The sequence below is a fragment of the Bufo gargarizans genome, chromosome 2 (genome assembly GCF_014858855.1).
Source record: "Bufo gargarizans isolate SCDJY-AF-19 chromosome 2, ASM1485885v1, whole genome shotgun sequence".
Taxonomy (NCBI): domain Eukaryota; kingdom Metazoa; phylum Chordata; class Amphibia; order Anura; family Bufonidae; genus Bufo; species Bufo gargarizans.
The window spans coordinates 123974721-124000398 of NC_058081.1; the positions used below are offsets into that span (position 1 = coordinate 123974721).

Sequence of the window (25678 nt, forward strand, 5' to 3'; positions counted from 1 at the left end):
CTGTGCGCTTAGAAGCTATCACAGCCATGCCTACAAATGGCATGGCTGTGATTGGCCAGTGCAGCATGTGACCCAGCCTCTATAAAAGCTGGAATCACGTAGCGCTGTATGTCACTCTGCTGTTACTAGTGTAGGGAGATTATGCTGCTGCTGTGAGGGAGAGAATAGGAAAGAATCTTTAATCAGAAGTGCTTGTTAACTCAGCGATCTACATAGATTTAGTTTTGTGGGTGCAGTGCACAATCTTTTTACCCTGCCCTGAGCCCAGTGACCCAGAAAAAAAACTTTTATCCGTCTGTTAGTTAGGTGGGTGGCGGCCATTTTATGCAAGTTCAGTGCACCAGCAGTGCATCTGAGCTTTTGTGACATTGAAATCCAAGCTTAAAATACTGCAATAATAATCTGGGTTTAAAAAAACACAAATTTTTGGCAATATCCTACATCTGGTGCCTTTGCACCATTTGTCAGTGTGCAATTTAAGCTAGAAATACAGCAATAATTTTCTGGGTTTTAAAAAACACCCTTTTTGGGCAAAATACTCAATTTTACAGCCATTGCTGCATCTGTCAGTGTGAAATTTAAGCATTATATGCTGCTGTCATATTCTGTTAGTAAAAAAAAACACCCTTTTTGGGCAAAGTACTTAATATTGCAGCCTTTGCTGCATCTGTGATTGTTAAAAACAAGCTTGAAATACTTCAATAATTTTCTGGCTTTAAAAAAACACAATTTCTGGGCAAAATGCTCAATTTTACAGCCCTTGTTGCATCTGTACGTGTGAAATTCAAGCATTATATACTGCTGTCATATCCTGTTATTAAAAAAAAACACCCTTTTTGGGCAAAATACTTAATTTGCGGCCTTGTCTGCATCTTTCAGTGTGAAATTCAAGCGTTTTATACTGCTGTCATATTCAGTTATTAAGAAAACACCCATTTTGGGCAAAATACTTAATTTGTGGCCTTGTCTGCATCTGTCAGTGTAAGATACACGCTTTAGATACTGCTGTGCTATTCTGGTATTGAAAAAAAACACCTATTTTGGGCAAAATACTTAATTTGTGGCCTTGTCTGCATCTGTACGTGTGAAATTCAATCATTATATACTGCTATCATATTCTGTTATTCAAAAAACACTCTTTTTGGGCAAAATACTTAATTTGCGGCCTTGTCTGCATCTGTCAGTGTGAGATACACACTTTATACACTGCTGTGCTATTCTGTAATTAAAAAAACCCACCTATTTTGGGCAAAAAAAATTATGTGTGAGATACAACCTATAGATACTGTTGTTCTATTCTGCTATTAAAACCCCCCCACCTATTTAGGGCAAAATACTTAATTTGCAGCCTTGACTGCATCTGTCAGTGTGAGATACACGCTTTAGATACTGCTGTGCTATTCTGTTATAAAAAAAAAACATTTTGGGCAAAATACTTAATTTGCGGCCATGTCTGCATCTGTCAGTGTGAGATACACGCTTTAGACACTGCTGTGTTATTCTGCTATTGAAAAAAACACCTATTTTGGGCAAAAAATAATAATTTTGCAGCCTTTGCTGCATCTGTCAGTGTGAGATACACCCTTTAGATATTGTTATTCTATTTTGCTATTAAAAAAATACCTATTTAGGGCAAAAATCGCATTTTTCCAGCCTTTGCTGCATCTGTCATTGTGAGAAACACCCTTTAGATACTGTTGTTCTATTCTGCTATTAATAAAACACCAATTTAGGGCAAAAAATTTTTTTTTGCAGCCTTTGCTGCATCTGTCATTGTGAGATACACCCTTTAGATACTGTTGAGCGTCAAATAAGGGACGTGGCCCCGGTCATGGTGCTGCTGGTGGAGCTCCTGTTGCAGGGAGAGGACGTTGTCGATCTGTGCCAGCTACACTCACAAGTGAAACACCTTCCTCAGGTGCGAGTAGGCGACAGAACCTTCAGAGGTATTTGGTCGGGCCTAATGCGGCTCTACGAATGGTGAGGCTAGAACAAGTATAGGCGACAGTAGATTGGGTTGCTGACAGTGCCTCTAGTTCCTTTACATTGTCTCCCACCCAGGTGAAAGATCAGAGTTGGCACCTGCAGCCGATGTCCATCAGTCTTTCACCTCACCCAATTGCAAATCAGCCAAGCAGTGTGAGCCCCAAGTCATGCAGCAATCTCTTCTACTTTTTGATGACTCTGCTAGCAGGGTTTCCCAGGGCCATCCACCTAGCCCTGCCCCAGAAGTGGAAGATATTGAGTGCACCGATGCCCAACCACTTATGTTTCAAGATGAGTACATGGGAGGACCACTGCAGCACGTCTCGGATCATGACGAAACACAGGTGCCAACTGCTGTAGCTTTCGAAAGTGTGCAGACCGACAAGGAGGGCAGGGGTGAAGACTGGGTGGAAGATGACGTGGAGGACGATGAGGTCGACCCCACATGGAATCAAGGTCATGCGAGCGAGTGTAGTTCGAGGACAGCACAGCAGAAGAGGGAGCAGGGTGCAAAAGCGGAGCGGCCGTCTCTTAGACAGTACACCTGCTACTGCCCACTGCAGCAAGGGACCAAGCACATCAAAGACAGTTCCAAAGAGTTCCCTGGCGTGGCAGTTCTTCAGAAAATGTGCTGACGACAAGACATGAGCTGCAGTGAAGTAGACACCTTAAAAACCAAGAAAGGTCTCTGGCTCCTCCTGCTTCCTCTTCTGCTGCAGTCTCGGATTCTTCATCCACCTCTGGAGTGACTGCCACCCCGCAAACAGCAACACCACCACCTGGGTTCTCCAAGCATCTCCACAATGTCCCAGAAGCATTCAGCTCTCCATCTCCCAAACACTAAAGCGGAAGAGGAAATACCCCCCTATCCACCCGCGATCCCTGGCCTTGAATGCCAGCATTTCAAAATTACTGTCCTTTGAAATGCTATCATTCAGTCTGGTGGAGACGGAAAGTTTTAAAAGCCTTGTGGCGGTGGCTGTCTCACAGTACGTCATGCTCAGCCGTCACTACTTTTCCAGGCGTGCCATCCATTCCCTGCACAACCAAGTGGGGGACAAAATCAGGTGTGCACTGCGCAACACCATCTGTGGCAAGGTCTACGTAACTACGGATACGTGGACCAGTGAGAGCAGTCAGGGATGTTATATCTCCATAGCAGCATACTGGATAAATGCAGTGGCGGCTGGGCCTGAGGTGGACAACAGTTTGGCGCATGTCCTTCCACCACCGAGGATTGCAGGGCGCTTCAGTTTGCCTATTGTTGCTTCCTCCTTCTACTCCGCTTCCTCATTCTCTATCGGCTCCTCATCCGGTCAGCGTAACACCTTCACCCCCAACTTCAGCACAGCCAGGGGTAAACGACAGCAGGCAGTTTTAAAACTTGTCTGTTTGGGGGACAAACCCCACACCGCGCAGGAGCTGTGGACGGGCCTTGAACAACACGCCGTTCTCAGTGTTACTATCCCACTTCTATGCCTCCTTGAAAAAACGCTGCTGGTGATGATGGAAGAGGATGTGGCACAGGAGGAGAAGGAGGAGGAAGAGGGATCATTTCATAGGTTTTCCGGCCAGTCATTCACAAGTGGCTCCAAAGGTGGGTTCCTGCGCCCACAAATGCCAGACACACAATTGTCCAGCCAGGGCACAGTTCTGGAGGATGACTAGGTGGAGGATAACGAGGAGGAGATGGAGGAGAAGGAACCTTTTTCACAGCAGGGTGGCACACAAACCAGCTCATGGCCATCACTGGTGCGTGGCTGGGGGAATACAGAGGACAATACACCTCCCACAGACGATACACCTCCCACAGAGGACGGCTTTTCGTTGCCTCTGGGCAGCCAGGCACACAAGCAATTACATGCTGCAGTGTCTCTGCAAAGACCGCAGAGTTGCCCACATTCTAACTTATGCTGATTACTGGGTGGCCACGCTGCTGGATCCCCGTTAAAAGAACAACATACCGTCCTTAATTCCCTCACTGGAGCATGATCGTAAGATGCGCGAGTACAAGCGCACGCTGGTAGACGTGCTGCTGGTGGCATTCCCAACTGACAGCAGGGGCACAGTGGAAGCAAAAGGCAAAGGCAGAGCAGGAGGAAGAGGTCGCCAACGCAGCTGGGGGACCACCAGCACCTCAGAAGGCAGGGTTAGAATGGCCGAAATGTGGAAAAGCTTTGTCAGCACGCCACAACAACCAGCACCACCAGCTGATATGGAACATCTTAGCAGGAGGCAGCATTTCAACAACATGGTGGAGCAGTATGTGTGCACACGCCTACACGTTCTGAATGACGGGTCTGCCCCCTTCAACTTCTGGGTCTCCAAATTGGGCACATGGCCTGAGCTTGCCCTTCATGCCTTGGATGTGCTGGCCTGCCCTGCAGCTAGTTTATTGTCTGAACGTGTTTTTAGCATGGCAGGGTGCGTTATCACAGACAAGTTCAGCAGCCTGTCCACAGCTAATGTGGACAAGCTCACATTCATTAAAATGAACCAGACATGGATCTGTCACCACCAGACATCTGAGAAGCTCTGACAGACGTCCTTGAGAACCTCCTCCTTGAGGTTCCTTTTGTTTTGCTTTCATTTTCTCATCTCATTAGCCTCTCTCAGCTGTCATGTAGTTGCACTGATTGCATCCCTTTAAATCCCTCCCCATACTGCATCACTCTGCGGTTTATATTACTTCCTGGAGTGTGTGCATGCTGATGCTACTACTGAGTCTTCTACAGATAAGTTTTGTTCGTTCATTTGTGTTTTCCTGTTTGCTGGATCTCAGGTGACCCTGACTCCCTCCGTATCAAGTGTAGGGAGCCGGTGGTCATGTCCCCTCACTATTATAGGGTGTTCAGGTGTTATACAGTCGAGGTACGAGGATATGCGATCATCTACCATTGGGATTTTCGCATAGGCTGAGCAGTTAGGGACAGAGCTAGGTCTGATGCAGGGCTCTCCCTTTTGTTCCTTAGTTTTGGATCCAGTCAGTCGGATCTTCATTTTGTGTCTTCTAGTTTTCTGTACACCTTCCGTGACAGGATCCCACAGCACTTGTCTGTACCTTGTGCAGAATAGACATGTATACCGGCCTGAAACAACCATTGTTATACTACAGCACAATTGCTCATTGTTGTATTTTGGATATTTCACACTCTTTTGGAGTGTACCCTAATAAAAAAATTATTAAAACCAAAAACCATTGTTGGCTACCTCGTCCTCCTCCACCGCCGCTTCCACCTACACCGCTACGTCTACCGCCTCTTCAAACTCCTACTCCATATGGACCTCCACCTGATAAATCAAGTTTATTTTTTTTAACGTCTACATATTTTATTTTATGTCATTTCACGAATTTGTCTGTTACATTTCCGGGTGAAATTCACCAATTTTTGGGTGTGATATTCCCCGGCTGTACCTAGTATACAGGTAAAGACCTTTCACTATTTTGTCTGTTACAATTTCTGGTGAAATTCACCAATTTGGGGTGTTATATACCCCTGCTCTACCTGGTAGACAGGTAAAAACATTTCACACATTTTTCTGTTACATTTTTGGGTGAAATTCAGCAATTTTTGGCTGTGTTATTCCACTGCTATACCTAGTAGACAGGTAAAAAAAAAATCATTAATTTGTCTGTTACATATTCGGGTGTAATTCACCAATTTTTGGGTGTGATATACCCCTGCTATACCTAGTTGACAGGTTATTCAATTTCACAAATTTTTCTGTTATATTCTTGTTTGACATTTTACCATTTTTGCCATGAATAAACTCCTGCTCTGCATAGGTGACAGTGAGCGAAATTTGTAAAAATCATCTGTTTTATTGGTGGGTGACATTACCCATTTCTGGCGATGAAAAACCCCTACTCTGCATAGGTAACAGGAAATTAAATTTGTAAAATTTGTCTTTAATTGCCCCTTTCATTTGATCCTTCTGCATCAATAACTTGTCCCACATTTCAGCTCGATCACATTGCAGCAATTGACCTCCCTTGGATGTGGTGTCCCTTTTCTCACGCTCCCTTTCCGGCGTGGAACCCTGATTCGCCAATAACCGTGATCAACATGATAGGCTCAGAAAAGAACATTAAAAGTTGATTGAGAAGATATCCAAATGGATCATGGACGTCACGGGGACATGCGATCAGGCAGAGAAGTTATCTAGAGTCAACAAAGTGGCAGCAGGGCCTCTCCTGTCTAACGTTTCCAAATCCAAGCCCTATAATTTTTTATTAATCATTCCAATAACAGGGCATCTTAAGAGTCCTGTATTGTTATTTATCTTCACTACCTCCCCAAGTTAGGAGTGGGTAATTGCTGCGCGCCCCCTCCTTTCCTTCAATTCTTCCATTTTAAAAGCTTTTCACACATTTCTGCTTGATCACAATTAAATTTCTTCCATTGATCTCCCTTGGATGTACTATCCCTTTCTCATGCTCCCTCTCTGGCGTGGAACCCTGATTCGCTGCTAACTGTGATCAATATGGTAGGCGCAGAAAAGAACATCGAAAGTTGATAGAGCAGATATCCAATTTGATCCTGAACATCACTGGGATGTGCGACATGGCATGGCAGTATGTGTACACACACCTACACAAACTAACTTATGCATCTTCCCCCTGCAAGGGCACATGGCCTGAGCTTGCCCTTTACGTCTTGGAGGTGCTGGCCTGCCCTGCAGCCAGTGTATTTTCTGAATGCGTGTTTAACACGACTGGAGGGGGTTATCACAGGTTATATTTCCCAATGTTTTGGGGTGTACCCTAATTACATTTTTTTAAAATCAATTTTAAACCAAAAAGCAGTGTAGGCTACCTCCTCCTCCACCGCCGCTTCCACCTACACCTCCACATCCAGTGCCTCCTCAACCTCCTACTCCATATGGACCTCGACCTCCTAGATCAAGATTATAATTTTTTTATTTTTACATATTTTATATTATTTAAAGTCATTTCTCTATCCACATTTGTTTGCAGAGCACTTGCCATGCTCCTAATCATATTTTGATGCCATTTGCAGCCCTCTATCCCTTTCCATTACATTTTTACAGCCATTTTAGTGCTCAAAAGTTCGGGTCCCCATTGACTTCAATAGAGTTCAGGTTCGGGGTCAAGTTTGGCTGAACCTGTCGAACCCGAACATCCAGGTGTCCGCTCAACTCTACTAATAAACAGCACAGGGTACTACGTTACTGTATTAATTTTAGATTAGAAACTTGAATTTAAACAGTGAGGTGCAAGCCCTAAGAGGCTTTAAAGGCTATGGGTGTCTTTAACAGATTTTAGTGGTTACTTAAAAAGCTGTATCAAGTTTCAATCTGCAATCTTAATGCCTTCATTCATTTTCAGATGCCTTGTGGATGTGTATCTCCCAGTAATACATGTTGGATCTGTATGTCCAGGATGCTGCTGCCTTCCCCAACAAAATGACTTGTATGTGCGTTCCTCTCTATATATAGTGTGTGTGAGCTGCCCTTATTGAATCTTCTCTTCCTCACACCACACATCTTCTTGTATTACTGCCTGCTGTTAAGCCTGACGCTGATAGAAAAAAGAGGAACACAGAAAGCCACCAGAAGCAGGAACAGAACCCTGATGGATTTATACTAGTTCAGAAGATCCAGCGGCTAGGTGAGGGATTAAACATACTGTACTTTAAAGCAAAATGGTAGAGGTATTTTAATGAAGACTATTTAGAAAGTTGCTTAATTTAGCATTTAAGAAACACATTAACAATAAAAAGGGACTATATAGCCTTTAAGTCGATTAATACAGGAAAGCTTTAATTCTTTCACAGCTCAGTCAGACCTGTCACAAATGGTAAGGAAGTTTTCAGAGAATGAGCAGCGCTTACAGAAATTTGACTAAATTTAAAATACACTATTTTTGGTGAAATACAATTTCAGAATTTACCTGGTAATCCGCTACATTATATCACAGGCTACAAAATAGCCACCTCTAAAGAACGGTGTCACTTTGGTTCAATATTGAACTCACCTTTCAGTATTTCTGTTATGGAGGTAATAGGGAGCCAGTAAATTGTAACATTGTATCTGCATTAGCACAGAGAAATGAATGTGTGCCGTGAAGGCAAACAATCTGTTGTTAATGAATAGAAGATGAGAAAATTATCAATGGATCAGCATGCATTTTATTCCCTGTCTGTAATTGTCTCAGTAAATGAAGACCTGGGTAGTGGGAAATTGCTTCCTGAGGGTTAATACTGTGTTTTATACAGGCTATCTGCTCAATCAAATTTATCTTATAGTCGAAGAATAAAGAGAATTCAGGATTGGAGAGTACACATAGTGTGTGAAAGATATTCTAGATACAATATTCACCTGTGTAGCATATGATACATAAGAATTGTATGTAAACTTACTGCTTTTGTGCAGCCAGCAAAGCAAGCAGACATGTAGGTGATTCCATCAGCACCACATACCGGGGAGAAGGAGTCATTCTGACATTCACAGCCAGCATTGCAGGGAGGGGTGTGATCAGTAGAGGACCCTGTAGAAGAGCTGAAAGGGAAGTATGAAAGCCTAAATTTCAGTGCGCACAATGAGTACTGGTACATATAGATATACAGTTGGCTCTCCTTCTTGTTTCCAAATATTAGTTTAATTAGAAAACAAAAAGGACTAAAATCTGTGTAATTTATTTACTGTTTAATGTGGAAAATTTGTCTTCTGAAATTATATGGTTGCTAGAGAACCACTGTGATCATTGACGGCTGCTGTTATGTATTGTAGTAACTGGACAATTGTATTAATACAATACTACAAATAATCTTCACAGATTTACTAATGTGTCTGTGGCGAGAATTTGCTAAAATGTGGCGCAACTTGGTGAAATTTGGCACAACTAGGGCTTCTCCAATGTTTTCTGACTCAATCAAAAGGGAGGTAGGGCTTACTGGGCAAGGGAGTGGTTTCACTGGGGAAGGACATTGCCTATATTGTGCTACAAATCCAAAATTGTAAAACATTGTGTCATGCACTAAGCTAACCAATAACTGGTATGGAGTTAGACAAGAGCGTTTATCCCTGCACCAGATTTCTCATCCAGCCTGAGCCACTGTGATAAATCTGGTACAGATCTAGAAATGTTCATTATATGCATTCTTAGAAATATTCTCAATTTTTCAAACCAGCACCTGGATCTGAATACTTTTGTAATTTCATGTAATTAAAAAATAAGTAGTCAGTGAGCTATTCAATAAAATGCATCTGTATAGCGCCACCTGCTGTTATTTTCCTTATTTCTCTGTCCACCATCTGTAAGATTAGTTAAATGTGTCTTCTTACAGCGGACTTGTCAGCTTTTCTGACATACAATATGTAACTTAATAATTATTCCCCCATGAAACAACAATATGGGAACACTATTTCCAAGAAGTCTGAACTGTTCCATTCCTCTTATTCATCTGGTATTCTATGCCTATATTGATAGTGCTTGCTTCTCAACATGCAATCAAATTTGTCCTTACACATTCAGTCACTGGTCTGTATCAGGCAGTGTAGTGACACAGGGAATGTTAACATCCAATTATCTATTTTTTCTACATTTTAGATTCTTTCCCTCAACTTTTTTAATGGAGAATACAAGTGTTTACTAAAACATACTTGTCAGGAGAGGTAAGAGTTCCTCTAAAAAGGGTTTATCCTAAGTGCCCAAAGTGTATGCAAGGCACAAGTGTAAATCTATGGACAGGTGTCTCTGTATTACTGGGCATACAGAGAACCTGTCAATCAGCTGCTGGAAGGCAGGGAGAGGGTGAGGGTGGGGTATCCCACATCTCATGAATCTCAATGGACTTTTCACGGTTCTGAACTCTGGGATTTATTGACCGAATGCAACTTTTCAAATGATAATGAGAAAGGCTAATTATGAGCTTAAATGTTGCATTGAGTCAATAAAGGATTATCACTGGAGTGATCTATTGTTGGACCTGAGCCTTGGTTAGGCTTGAACCACTCAAAGGTCTTTATCCTACTCTGCTGACTTCTTTACTATTGATTTTTACCAATGTCAGATACACCTATTCTGCACCTCCACGAACAGCACAGATCTTGTCATAAGCACATAAGGTGAGACATGTCCACTATAAATGAATATTTTCCAGTCTTATTTGATAATCACAATTGTTTATAAGGTGCTTGTCACCCTGTAGCATGGACATCAAACCAGACTGAACAATTAATAAGGTTGAATATATTAAGATGGGGCTAGGATTATTCCACTCTACACTTTGGCTTAAAAAAGTAAAAAAAAAACAAAAAAAAAAAACTGTGCTTTGCGATTTGTTACAGTTACTTGAGCAAAAATTTTGAAACATTTTGCATTTTTACACACACCAGTCACCTGGGAACACCCAGTGGTCAATTTATCCATTCCGTTCATAGTATGAATAACAGAGGAACAGCACAACCATTTACTAAAACCGACATGCCAGGAATGCTGTTAGGTCCTCTTTAAATAACATTAAATGCAAACACACCAGCACTTGAATCTGAATTCTTTTGTAATTGCATGTAATTAAAAATGTTAGTTATTCAATAAAATGTATCTATCTGTATAGCGCCACCTGCTGTATGTTTTTTCTTATTTCTTTGTCCGGCTCACTGAGATGGCCGCACATGCTCAGTTTCATCCTTCAACTGCATCCTGAGCTATGATAGGGAGAGCAATGAATGGGGAGATCTCTGGATCCATGTGAGGTACAGGGCTGATTCTAGCTTTGTTTGAGCTGATTTTCATTTTTTACATTAATCATGGGATAAACTCTTTAACCTGTGGATAGATTTTAAGCATTGTTTCTGAGAATCCCTTGAATAAAAAAATAATAAAAATAAATAAATATCCATTTTCAACCATAATAAAACAAGAATATACAACAAACAGATACAATCTGTAGAGTATATGGGTCTATAAGTCATGGTGTGACTTGTTTCTGTAAATGGAACATGGAGCAGGACATCACAGGGACCTTTTTACATTTCTCGTAAACATCGTTTTTGTCATCTAATAAAACTGAGAATAAAGAGGATAAACGTCCATGTCTTGTGTTTGTCTCACAGCGTGTTTCTCTGCTGAAAAATAAAAACTACATAACTTAAGATGGCTGAACGTGGTGTGTCCAGACTGCAAGAAGAGATTTATGCGAGCCTAGTAATAAGTAGAGTAATTGTGTCAGTTTTAACTCTGCCATTTTACAAGGAACGTCCTAAAACATTGGCTGTCTGTATTTAACAGCTTGTTCTACGGCTCTGTGTTATACAGCCGCACGGCTATAAAATCACTTAGCGACATCTGTTTAATCCAATGAATTATGTAAACTTGACCTTAATAGAACTGCAAAAATGCATCAGTGAGTAGCGAATATATGGGAATGGCAATAAACATGCCATTCTATAATAGACAAAATACTCACAAGTTTCCATAGGGAACAGTCACTCCGGCTACTGGACCAGTGTCACAGCCCAAGAAGAGAAAGGAAACGTAGCAAGCAGTGGAAACCAGGTTAACAAGCATTGCCATTCTAATTGCTCCCAGTGCAGACAGACTTAGCTTCTTCACAAGAAGTCCACCGAGAAAAATGCCCAAGCATGCACAAGGTATTGCAGTCATTCCTAGAAGACAAAACATTGCAGCCATGTATTTTTATGGTTTTATGTAATAAAGCATTAGGGAAACATATCATTTTTTTCTTTTATATCTTTCCTAAAGCAACCCCCATATCAAAAACATTAAACTTTGTCATACATTTACACTAGTAATTCTTTAACCCCAGCACCGCCTCATGGTGTCTTAATGGATAACACTCAACTTTGCAGAGAAGTAAATGTTCAACTATCAAATATATTCCAGATGAATGTCCAGCATAGACACAGCAAATACTGTCTCAACCCTTCCGGTTTTCCCAAATTATCAGATAATCCACAGAATGGCCGCCATAGTAATTGCAGGGAACATGTGTTGGAGGTAGACAGACTGCAGAGAACTCCTCTGCAGAACTCTGTGGTTCCCCTGCTCTTCAAAAGCCAATTCTCAAAAAGTAAGACCTTCGCAAATTTAATTGGTGGACAGTTAACCTTAGATCTGCCCAATGTTAAAGGGAACCTGTCACCGGGATTTGGGGTATAGAGCTGAGGACGTGGGTTGCTAGATGGCCGCTAGCACATCCGCAATACCCAGTCGCCAGAGCTCTGTGTGCTTTTATTGTGAAAAAAAAAACACGATTTGATACATATGCAAATTAACATAAAAGAGTCATATCTTTCTTGTGTGACCAGAGAAGAGTCATATTTTCAAGCTCTGACTCATCTCAGGTTAATTTGCATATGGTATCAAATTAGTTTTTATACACAATAAAAGCACACAGAGCTATGGGGACTGGGTATTGCGGATGTGCTAGCGGCCATCTAGCAACCCATATCCTCAGCTCTATACCCCAAATCTCAGTGACAGGGATTCTTCAGAACACCTGTCACTAAGAGCAACCCAATAAGGGCTCCAGTGCACTGAGCGGTGGGGCCTAGCTCTGGGATACGCCTTAGCTCCCCAGTTTTCTAATGCTGGCCATGCAACCATTGGTTAGCCACACATAGACAAAAATATATCTTATACAGTACATCTCTGGACACAGTATCCCAAAATCATGTTTAAAACTGGTCATCTCTTGCCATGATTCTTGTGATCTCTGGTACCCAGAGAAAAAGGAAGGAAGGGCACATCTGTATAAGCAAACCAAAGGATTAATAAGTTCAGCTCTTTATGTGCAAACAAGTAGTATTGTCATAATTTTAACCCTTTCCTGATAGAGGAATTTTCTGTTTTTGCATTTTCAATTTTTGCTCTCTACCTTTCCAGAGCCATAACATTTTTATTTTTCCATTCACATAGCCTTATAAGGACTTGCTTTTTGCAGAACAAATTGTACTTTCTAAGGGCACCAATATTGCATAGGATAGGATGTAGTGGGAAGCTGGAAAAAATTCCAAAAGGGGTTTTATTAGAAAACAAACACAATTCTACCAGAGTTTTATGTGTTTTGTTTTTACGGCATTTACTAAGTGGTAAAACTGACTGTTGCTCTTCATTATTCAGGTCAGCATGATTATGGTGATACCAGATTTATATAGAAATTCTTGCGTTTTAATACTTTTTCTATTTTTTCTTCTTATCACCATATTCTGACCCCCAAAACTTTTTTTTTTATGCAGTAGGAAGATAAAAAGGGATCACTCACTGCTCATCACGGTGAAGGGAAGAGTTGACAGTGAATACATTTCTTTATTGCGATCCACGTTAATGCGTTTCAAGGCTAAACCGGTTCATCAGATCAACATCAGAAAGTGATGAAAAAACTGCAAAGCCTGCCTATTTTATTTTCCATCAAGCCATTCACCATATGTTTTTTTTTATATCTTTATAGTAAGTGTGTTTTGCATGTGGCTATGCCCATGATATTTTTTTAAATATTTTTTTAAACTTTTTTCCTTTTTAAATTTTTTTTTTTTTAGGTGCCCAAGTAGACCCCAACATGCAATCATCAGACTGCAATTTGTATAGAGTAATGGAATTTTATCCATTTCTCTATACAAATTGCTATATTACAGGGATGCCCAACCTGCGGCTCTCCAGCTGTTGAAAAATTACATCTCCCAGAATGCCCAGACAACCTAGGAATGCCTGGACAACCTACAGCTATCAGCCTACAATCGGGCATGATGGGAGTTGTAGTTTTGCAACAGCTGGAGGGCCGCAGGTTGAAAATCCCTGCTACATTACATTTCATTGCTGCCACCTGCTGATGAATTGTTGTATACAAGTAATGAACCTAGAAGCCTAGTACGGTCACTGGCTCATTACTTACATACATGGAGCACCTTCCCCCATCTCCACCGGCGTTCCTGATTTTGACTCATAGGGAACCACTTCCAAACGGTGGCGCTAGAGAGATTGTTCTCTTTTCTTGGATGTTATTTCTTTGGAAATTGTTGTCCCATGGAGCACTGCCAATAGATCTCCATATCATGGTGCACTTCCAGTAAGTCACCACACAGGGATGGTCTTTTTAAGGAATGCCAATACCCTACCTAAGCTAGTCCAGAAGCTAGTCCAGTCAAGGCAATTTTTTTCTACAGAAAGTGTTCTAGAAACATTTCCATGGAGCTTTTTTCTATTCCAAAATGCAACACAGCAAAACTAAAAACTTTACTACAGTATCAGCTTCTTTTGTGCAGTTAAATTTATCCTACAAAATGTACAGGCTTGAAGAATAAGATCCAGTTGTCTCAACTTATACAGTACCAGGCTGGCACTTCATTAACTGCTCTCTGCACTTTTCATCTATAACCTGTCTTTTCATTTTGTTGCACAGTGACAGTTGGCTCATCTACTTTATATTTTAATCTAGAGCTTACACAATGGATGAATATTGCAATAAAATATCTAATCAGCCAAATGACAGAATGTCACTGGATTATATCCAATTCACACCTTGAAGTTTTACAATAGATTTTTTTTTTTTTTTTTGTTAGATTATGCAATCCGTAGACGAGAAAGGCAAAGTCATGTCTTTTTAGGTTCCTTAATTTCACTGCCTTAGAATATGCAATGGGATAGGGTCAATTACCTAAATGAAGACATGACCCTAGTATTATGCATTTATTCTGGCACTGCAGATGCTTCAGCGCCATTACATTATGTCATCAAGTCATTAAATAGTATATTGTACAGTCATGGATCAATGACAAAGTGCCCTACAGAAAACTGATTGACATGTAGTACATCACAGGCATTTTTCAGTGAGATGGAAAATTGACTTTCATAACAAATACAGTAGCTACTTCTGCTGCATCATCTTAAATATTCTTATGACCGGAATAAAGCTCACACACATAAATAAGACTTGTTATTAATTATTCTTAATATTTCAGGATTTGAGTCAAGAAAAAAGTTAAAGGGGTTTTTCCAGCTCCTGATTCTGATGACCTACGGTCAGGATAGGTCATTAATAGAGATGATCAAATTTTTCCAAAATTCTATTTGCCGGTTCGCAGAATTTTTTTGGAAAAATTTGCTTCGATCCAAATAAATTTGCAGTCTATAACGTTAAAAAAAATGGCTATTTCCTGGCTGCTGAGAACCTTTCTAATGGTGTAGAACACTGTGCCTTGCAGTAACACGCATAGGGAGTCTGCTTTGGTAGCGAAAGAATACTGTGAGTCCGTATAACATGCAGATGACAGGTGTCGCTCTTAGAATCACTGCACACGTCACAGGGCCAAAACTGACCAAATAACTGAAGTATCAACTCAGCCTTACAGGTCGATGTTAGCATCAAGAAGAAGCGCAGTCCTTTTACACTCTAATCAGCTGATTCCACATAGATGTCTACAGAACCTGTTCTATTAAACGCTTATACAAGTAGAGCTTCCCCAACAGAGTGGAAAGGGTGTCAGCATTAAGTTTGTGTTGACGTCACTGATTAATTTGCCTTTCCTCTGATCTGTCAGAACAATAACCCACAAAAAATGGATCCTGTCTGTGGAGCACACGCCTTCACTCAGTCAGCATTTGCTAAATAATCGATCAGTATTAATAATGCCCAAAAAAACTGGAGTAGATCAAAAACAGAAATGACAAGGGAATGGAATATTTGCATGTCTTCTATATTTTGTACCCACTCCTGCTTTTGGCTACCAAATCATAAGCCAATTCTGATTGGACCAAACAGGCATTACAGCTGTTACACAGACAGGATCCGTTGAGGGTCTCATTTTTCCTTTCTTCTGACAGATCCGAAGAAAGGTCAAATAAATGATGATGTCAGCCAGGCCAAAAGCCAAAATAGTAGACCAGTCATAAAGTGGGGTGGGTGGGAACAGCATGAGAAGTCCACAGAGTGGACCTATGACATAGTGGTGAGGTGGAAGCAGCATGAGGAAACCACAGAGTGGCCCAATGACAGAGTGTGCAGGTGGCGGCAACAGCACCAGCATCTGGAGGATACCACAGAGTGGCAACGTGACATAGTGTGGAGATGGCAATAGCAGCAGCTTCAGGAGACCACAGAGTAGCAAGGTGACAGTGTGGAGATGAAAGCAGCAGCATCATCGACCTCAGAGTGGCAAGGCGACATAATGTGGATATGAAAGCAGCAGTATCAGCAGGAGGATACCACAGAGTGGCAAGGTGACATAGTGTGGAGATGGCAACAGCAGCATCAGGAGACCACAGAATGGCAAGGTGACATAATGTGGATATGGAAGCAGCAGTAGCAGCAGGAGGATACCACAGAGTGGCAAGGTGACATAATGTGGATATGGCAGTAGCAGCAGGAGGATACCACAAAGTGGCAAGGTGACATAATGTGGATATGGCAAAAGCAACAGCAGATACCACAGTGGCAAGGTGACAAAATGTGGAGATGGCAGCAGTAATAGCAGCAGGAGGATACTACAGAATGGCAAGGTGACATAATGTGGATATGGAAGCAGCAGTAGCAGCAAGAGGATTCCACAGAGTGGCAAGATGACATAATGTGGATATGGAAGCAGCAGTAGCAGCAAGAGGATTCCACAGAGTGGCAAGATGACATAATGTGGATATGGTAAAAGCAGCAGCAGATACCAAAGTGGCAAGGTGACATAGTGTGGAGATGGCAGCAGCAGTAGCAGCAGGAGGAGACCACATAGTGGCAAGGTGACATAGTGTGGAGATGGCAGCAGCAGGAGAATACCACAGAGTGGCAAGGTGACATAGTGTGGAGATGGCAGCAGCAGCTGCATCAGGAGACCACAAAGTGACCCGGAAACAGAGTGAGGCAGTGGGTGACAATACCAGTACCCGCTGATGAAGGTGGGTGAAAGAAGGAGCACTTGGCATCAGATGTGTGGCATCAGGCGGGTTGCAGCATCAGAGTAGTAGCTGAGGAAGGTAGTCAGAAGAAACCGGTCTCTTTTATCAAAGTGTTGGTGTGGCACCATGGATGCTCTATTTGATCAGGAATTAGTGGTCGGAAATCCTGGCTGATCCACGCCTGATTCATCTTGACAAAGGTCAATCTCTCCACATTTTGGGTGGACAGGCGAGTTCTCCTTGGGGTAACTATGGCCACAGCTCATGCTGCTGCTGATGGAGCTGGTACTGTTCCTGCCACCCCACCCCACCCCTCCCCAGCAGCTATGGCAGTGGAACATGAGTGCAGAGGGTCCCCCGGTCAGACCTGCGAGAGGATGGACGATGTCACAGATAGGCAGCGGCCAACTGACTACATAGGATGTCTCCGTAGTAGTTCAGTTTGTCCTCCCTCTCGATGGGTGTAAAAAAGGCCCCCATTCTGGACCGGTAGCGAGGGTCCAACAAGGTGGAGAGCCAGAAGTCATCCATATGCCGAATTATGACAATTCGGCTGTCCCTATGCAAGCAAGTGAGCATGCATTGGGCCTTTGTGCAAGTGACTCGGAGGGACTCCCTGCCTCCATCTCCACTACATACTGCCACGGTGTGTCCGGGTCCTCTGTCTCATCTTCCTCATCGCCCTGTAGCTCCTCTGGCTGCTCCTGCTCCTCCTGTCCTGTCAGCTGAGTAGAAAAACCACCCATTTCGCTATGCATTGCCTGTGCTCCAATGTCCTCCTCCCCCTCCTCCTTCTCTTCCAGTTCAGCCCCAACAGGTCTCATGTGGCTGTGAGATCTAGGCGCCATATGGAGGGTGGAATTCCTGAGGCTTGCTGTACTAAGTGGGCTTTTTATTAAGTGGAGTTAAAGAAAAGGACTTCTGGTGCTGAGTGTGATTTTGTGGGAGTGATTGCTGGTGGCTGAGTGTGGTTTGAAGCAGAGATCCTTGAAAGTTAAGTTTTTGCATTTTAGTACTGCCATTTAAAACTTTTTTTTTTTCTTTGCCGTGTATTGCCATTTTAACCCATTTTTTCCCCCCTCTGCTTGATTAAGGGGAGTGGCCTGGGCAACCAGGTGCTATACTTTGAACCACAGAACTCTCCCAGTGCTTGCTCTTCCTGAGGCTTGCTGTACTAAGTGGGCGTCTAATTAAGTGGAGTTAAAGAAAAGGAGTTTAAGACAAGGAGCAGGAAACTAAGGTTGGGTAGAATTTCCTTGTGTGTTGGTGGCTTGATTCTAGCTAGTCCTTCAACTACAGCAGACAGGGTCTAATTCTAAATCATATCTACTGTTTTACTTTTTTACTGTTGTAATCCCCATTTTGTATGTGTTGCACAATTGACAATGTAGTCCAGTGCACATCTTGCATGATGTATGCAGTCCTGGAACAGCCGTTCGAGGGTGTATATCTTTGTTCAAGATGTTAGGCAAATTACCCATTTGGAATCGCAAATCGAGTCTCTAAACTGGCAAGTTGCAACACTGAGAGGCATTGACAATTTGCAAAAGAGTATGCTTCTCACCGAGCAAGCACTCTTTGGGGTAGATGAGGGGGAGGGTGACAGAGAGGAGGCTAAGGAAAGTGAGGTAGCTAGCTGGGTAATAGTTAGAAAGCGGGGTAGACGGAAGAGTGCCAGGGAGGCTAGCCCTGATCTGACACACCCCAACAAGTTTGCACGTTTGGCAGATGAGGGGGATTTCAGTCCAGGATGGCACTGCTGCAGCCGGACACTTCCTCTGCCAGTCAGGGGAATGTCAGCTCCAGTAAGCAGGGAACCAGGAGAGCAGGGCAGGCCAGACAGGTGCTTGTAGTGGGAGACTCCATTATTAAGGGAACAGATAGGGCAGTCTGTCACAAAGACTGTGATCAACAAACAAATCAGTTTGACAGTTAACTGGGAGGGGCTGGAGAAGATCCAGCGGTCATGGTCCATATCGGAACGAATGACAAAGTTAGAGGTAGGTGGAGAGTCCTTAAAAATGATTTCAGGGATTTAGATCAAAAGCTTAGGGAAAGGACCTCAAAGGTAGCATTTTCCAAAATACTGCCTGTACCACGGGCCACACAAGAAGGGCAGTGTGAGATTAGGGAGATTAAAAAGTGGCTCAAGAACTTGTGTAGGTAGGAGGGGTTTGGGTTCCTGGAGAACTGGGCCGACTTCTCTATCGGCTACAAGCTCTATCGTATGGACGGACTGCACCTCACGGGGGAAGGGGCAGCTGTGTTGGGGAGAAAGATGGCTAGAAGGTTGGAGGAGTGTTTAAACTAGGGACTGGGTGGAGGGAAATTACATTAAAGGAGGGGAAGATAGTGCAGATAGAGACCGGGGGCAAGGTAGTGGGACTGGGGGAGGAATGGAAGGAGGGACTAGAACAGTTCAGAAGGAAAGGTGTAGGATAAAAAAATATACATAAACCTCTCAAATGTATGTATACTAATGCCAGAAGCCTGACTAATAAAACTGGTGAACTGGAATTAGTGATGTGTGAGGAGGACTATGACATAGTGGGAATAACTGAGACATGGCTGAATGATGGATAAGACTGGGCAGTTAATGTACAAGGTTACAGTCTGTTTAGAAAGGATCGTCAAAACCGGAGAGGGGGAGGGGTTTGCCTTTATGTAAAGTCCGTGAAGATATAAGTGAGAGACATGAACATGTGGAGTCACTGTGGGTAGAGATACATGGAGCTAAAAACAATAATAAATTACTAATAGGAGTTTACTATAAACCACCTAATATACCAGAGTCCACAGAAAATCTACTACTAAATGAGATAGACAAGGCGGCAAAACATAATGAGGTGGTTATTATGGGGGACTTCAACTACCCAGATACAGACTGGGAAATTGAAACTTGTATATCTCATAAAGGAAACAGGTTCTTGGCAATAACCAAAGATAATTACCTCTCCCAACTGGTTCAGGACCTGACTAGAGGGACAGCCATACTGGACTTAGTATTAACCAATAGGCATGACAGAACAACAGACGTGCAGGTAAGGGGACACCTGAGAAATAGTGACCATAAAGTAATAGCCTTCCAATTATCATTCAAATGAGCGTTTCTACAGGGAGGAACAAAAATACCAAACTTCAAAAAAGCTAAATTTAGCCAACTAAGAAAGGCCATAGGCCTAACTAACGTGGACAAAGTCCTCAAAAATAAAAATACAGCCACAAAATGGGATATCTTTAAAAGCATTCTAAACTCTCATTGTGAGAGGTACATATCGTATGGGAATAAAGGGTTAAGGAACAAAAAGAAACCAACGTGGATAAATAGAACTGTAAAGAAAGCATATAAATCCCTAAAACAGGAGGGTAGCATGGAAGCACTGAAAAACTATAAGGAAAAAATAGAACATGTAATAAACAAATAAAAGCAGCCAAACTAGAGACCGAGAGAGAGTAAAACTAACCCTAAAATGTTCTTCAATTATATAAATGTTAAAAAGTATAAATCTGAAGGTGTCGGCCCTTTAAAGAGTAATGAGGGGGGAGTCGCAGAGAGCGACGAGGAGAAAGCAAAGCTGTTAAATATTTTTTTTTCTCCAATGTATTCACTGAGGAAAATAAACTGTCAGATGACATGCAGAATGTAAAAATAAATTCCCCATTAAAAATGTCCTGTCTGACCCAGGAAGAAGTACAACAGCGACTTAAAAAGATTAAAATAGACAAATCGACAGGACCGAATGGCATACACCCCCGTATCCTAAAGGAATTAAGTAATGTCATAGCCAGACCCTTATTTCTGATATTTGCGGACTCTATACTGACAGGGAATGTCCCACAGGATTGGCGCATGGCAAATGTGGTGCCAATATTCAAAAAGGGTCCAAAAACAGAGCCTGGTAACTATAGGCCGGTAAGTTTAACATCTGTTGTGGGTAAACTGTTTGAGGGTTTTCTGAGAGATGCTATCTTAAAGCATCTCAACGGAAATAAGCAAATAACGCCATATCAGCATGGCTTTGTAAGGGATTGGTCATGCCAAACTAATTTAATTGGTTTCTATCAGGAGGTAAGTTCTAGACTTGACAGCGGCGTATCAATGGATGTCGTATATCTGGACTTCTCCAAAGCATTTGACACTGTACCACATAAAAGGTTAGTATATAAATGAGAATGCTCGGACTGGGAGAAAACGTCTGTATATGGGTAAGTAACTGGCTCAATGATAGAAAACAGAGGGTGTTTATTAACAGTACACACTCAGATTGGGTCACTGTCACTAGTGGGGTAACTCAGGGGTCAGTATTGGGCCCTATTCTCTTCAATATATTTATTAATGATCTTGTAGAAGGCTTGCATAGTAAAATATAAATTATTGCAGATGACACTAAACTGTGTAAAGTAATTAACTCTGAAGAGGACAGTATACTGCTACAGAGCGATCTGGATAGACTGGAGGCTTGGGCAGATAAGTGGCAGATGAGCTTTAACACTGATAAATGTAAAATTATGCACATGGGAAGGAATAATGCAAGTCACCCATACATACTAAATGGTAAAACACTCGGTAACACTGACATGGAAAAGGATCTAGGAATTTTAATAAACAGCAAGCTAAGCTGCAAAAAACAGTGTCAGGCAGATGCTGCCAAGGCCAATAAGATAATGGGTTGCATCAAAAGGGGCATAGATGCCCGTGATAAGAACATAGTCCTACCACTTTACAAATCGCTAGTCAGACCACACATGGAGTGCTGTGTACAGTTCTGCACTCCTGTAAACAAGGCAGACATAGCAGAGCTGGAGAGGGTCCAGAGGAGGGCAACTAAAGTAATAACTTCAATGGGGCAACTAGAGTACCCTGAAAGATTATCAAAATTTGTGTTATTCACTTTAGAAAAAAGACGACCGAGGGGAGATCTAATTAATATGTATAAATATATCAGGGGTCAGTACAGAGATCTATCCCATCATCTATTTATCCCCAGGACTGTGACTGTGACGAGGGGACATCGTCTGCGTCTGGAGGAAAGAAGGTTTGTACACAAACATAGAAGAAGATTTTTTACGGTAAGAGCAGTGAGACTATGGAACTCTCTGCCTGAGGAGGTCGTGATGGTGAGTACAATAAAGGAATTCAAGAGGGGCCTGGATGTATTTCTGGAGCGTAATAATATTACAGGCTATAGCTACTAGAGAGGGGTCGTTGATCCAGGGGGTTATTCTGATTGCCTGATTGGAGTCGGGAAGGAATTTTTTATTCCCCTAAAATGGGGAAAATTGGCTTCTACCTCACAGTTTTTTCGGCCTTATGTACTATGTTACTATGTAACATATGGAGGGTGGAATTCCAATGGGTGGAAACGTTGAGGGATGCCGTTCTGCTGCTGCAGCTCAAAGGGTGTATGCTTTGCAGTACAGTGGCTAAAGTGCATGCAAAGTTTCCTGGCCATTTTTAGGATGTCTTGCAGATGGGTGGAATACTTCAGGAACCGCTTGACAACCAGATTGAACACATGTCCCATGCAGAGCGCATGGCTCATCCTTCCTCGACGCCGTGCCAACACTATGTTCTTCCCATTGTCGGTCACCATGGTTCCGATTTTCATTTGTCGCAGAGAAAGCCAGGATTCGATTTCTTAATGAATCACACAGAGCAGTTCCTCCCCTGTGTGTCTCTGTTCGACTAGGGCAGTGGTGGGCAAACTTTTTTGTCAACTGAGCCAAATATTGCCAAAACCACGATTTAAATTTCTTTAGAGAGCCATATTTTTAAAACCTAAAATATTGTGTTCACAGTACCAGTGAGGACTATTAGGGCTCATGCACACGACCGCATGCCCGCCGTTACCATATTGCAGGGTCCGCAATACACGGGCACTGGCCGTGTGCAGCCAGCATCATGGACCCATTCACTTCAATGGGTTCAGGATCCGGAATATGAGTGCTAAATGCACTACATTTTGGCGGTGCGGAGGCACAGCCAGAAGCACCACGGAAGCGCTGTAGCACTCATATCCCGGATCCTAGACCCATTGAAGTGAATGTGTCCATGATGCAGGCTGCACACGGCCGTGTGCAGCCCGCATCATGGACCCATTCACTTCAGCATGCGCTACTTTTTTGCGGTGCGGGCAGTCTGATGAGGATCGCGAACCCCATTCAAGTGAATGGGTCCGCGATCCTCATGCAGCTGCCCCATGGTCTGTGTCCGTGTATTGCGGACCGTCTATTTGCGGTCCGCAGCACAGGCAGCACAGGCACGGAGCCCTTACATTCATGCGCATGAGCCTAGAGTGTGTTTTTACATACTTTTATATGTACTTTCTTTTATTTGGATCTTGATTATTATTTCATTTTATCTTTATCATTATCTTTACTTTTATTAAACTTGTCTGCAGATATAACTTTTGCTGTTTAAACACATGCCAAGTAAATGCTGATGCCAAATAATTGAGTCACCTGTAGAAGGAGGTAGAAGGAGGTACACTGACTCTGAAAGGAGGTAGAAGGAGGTACACTGACTCTGACTTGTAGCCTGCAGCGGTATTCTGTCTCTGGCAGATTTCACTGCCCGGGAAGTTTTCAATACCCCTCGTCACTTCCTTCTCCTTCCGACGTCTACTCTGGAAGGAGGTGCATACTGCCGGCCCTACTGTGATGCCCGTGCACTAATACTAGTTATCTTGCCTGTGGGATGCATTTGCGTTCCACAGACAAGATTCTATTCCTTTGTAGTGCAGGATGGGTCGCCGTGGGAGCCTGCACCAAAGAGCCGCATTGAAGGGTCTAAAGAGCCGCCTGTGGCTCGCGAGCCGCACTTTGCCGACCACTGGACTAAGGAAACGAGATGCGGAACTGCTTGACACTGCCGCGCCCTGCACATGTGGTATGCTAGAGGTGCACTGTGAATTGTCCCTACAGTGAAGGCTGAGGACATGGTGGAGGATGAGGAGGCAGAGGCGGACATTGTTGCAGGACCAACGGAGTGGGAACGTGGAGGTGGAAGCGGTGTGACCTGGCCAAGTTTCTGGTGTGGCTGTGCAGGAACCACAGTCACCCAGTGGGCCGTAAAGGACATGTATTGTCCCTGACTGTAGTTACAGCTCCACGCGTTGGCGCTGCCATGCACTTTGGCAGACACCAACAGGGTCAAGGACTGGCCCACCTTCTGTTTTACATGTTTGTGCAGGGGTGGTACTGCCTTTTTTGCAAATAAATGATGGCTTGGGACTCTCCACCTTGGCTCGGCACAGGCCATCAGTTTTCTGAAAGGTTCCGCACATTCAGGAGCACATTCAGCTTCTGAGCTGTTGGATGAATGCACACATCCTGTTGTATCTTGGCAATCGCTTCGGTGATCGATTGCTGGCGGAATGACTGACGAGGAGTAGGAGCACAAAGTATCTGGACCAGCAGAAGAAGGGAATGATAGACAGCTACCTTTGGCTGGGGTGGTGGAGCCTTGACTGGCTGAAACTGGGTGTGTGCCACTGGCTGATGTAGCGGTTGCTGCGGCATGCTGGACCACCACATCAGAGCCACGGTTCTCCCAAGCCACTTTATAGTCACGCTGCATATGTTGACACAGAACCATGGTGCCAACATTAGCACACTGGCCATGCTTCACCTTCTGCCCACAGATTCGACATATGTAACCCTTCCCCATCGGCTTCACCAACAACTGCCACACTGCCAAGTACCTGATTTGCCCCCAAACACTCACTGGCTGACTGCTACCGCTGTTGTTTCCATGTACCCGTGCACCACTCCTTTCCGGGCAGGTAGGCTGCTGCAAAGCGGGTGGTCTACCCCGAGCATGTTTGGCTCCCAACCTGCAACTGCTGCCACCCTGCTGACTCCCAGCCATTCTACCACCTTGCTGCCTCAGCCGATACCTCACAGGCAATCTGCCACCCTCTTCTCCTGATTATAATGAATCCCTAAAGCCCCTTCTGCACCTGGCTCCCAAGTGCAATCGGCTTTATCATCATCGAGTAGTGTCTGCACGTCACTTATTTTCTCCCCAATGGTCTCTGGGACAGTAGCCTGACTGTACGCAACACCACCTCTAATGCCACTCTTCTCATCACTACTTTCCAATCTAGCGGAGGAAGCGGCAGATGTCTCCTCCAGATTTTGGCTGGGCAGTAGTTGCTCACTCTCCTTTAGTAGCTCTTCCTCGACAAAAAGTGGAGCTGAGCCCACAGCATGTAGTACTTCTCGCGGTGAGGGAACAGAAAAGGACCGAGGCAGGTTAAGGACAGGTGAGGGCACAGGGCCTGCTCTCAGGCCATGCCAACTAAGGGTTGTGTCTGACAAACCCACCCCCTGTTGGCTGGGGGTGTATGATATCACTTGGGATGACGTGGATGACAGAGTTAACCAATCAAGAACCGCAGGGTTGCTGTTCAAGACACAACCACTAAATGACACCGGGAGCTAAGGTACTGTAATACGCAACTCCCCTATACGCTTTCACCCCTATAACTGCAGAAGTTAACTGAGAATATATTTTTCTTGTTGAACTGAGGAAGGAGTCTCTGTTAACTCCGAAACGCGTCTGGTGTACACAAGTCTCAAGGAAAAGAAGAAACCACAGCATACAACCTGCGCACCGCCTTTGAATCTTTGCAAGTGCTTCCGAACATCCTATACGAAGAAATGAAAGTCCCGCCATGTCTAGAATAAATAGACACAAAGTGACTCCGGATACTAAAGAGGGTCTAATTATCCCCGACGTCAAAGGGGACTGTTTTCCAGCTTGAAAGCCCATTTCACTCACCCTAAAGAGCCAACTGGAAGTAAGACCATCTGTGCTGC

At 43.4% G+C, this 25678-nt stretch overlaps 1 protein-coding gene across 1 annotated transcript in view; it reads right to left on the reverse strand.

Moving 5' to 3' along the window:
* SLCO3A1 (solute carrier organic anion transporter family member 3A1) overlaps positions 1 to 25678 on the reverse strand; it is a 209821-nt gene that overhangs the window by 112662 nt on the left and 71481 nt on the right. The window contains exons 6-7 of the mRNA XM_044277035.1: positions 11421 to 11619; positions 8370 to 8508 (exon numbers count right to left, since the gene is read on the reverse strand). Coding sequence (XP_044132970.1) covers positions 8370 to 8508; positions 11421 to 11619 — 338 coding nt within the window. The remainder of the gene's footprint in view (positions 1 to 8369; positions 8509 to 11420; positions 11620 to 25678) is intronic.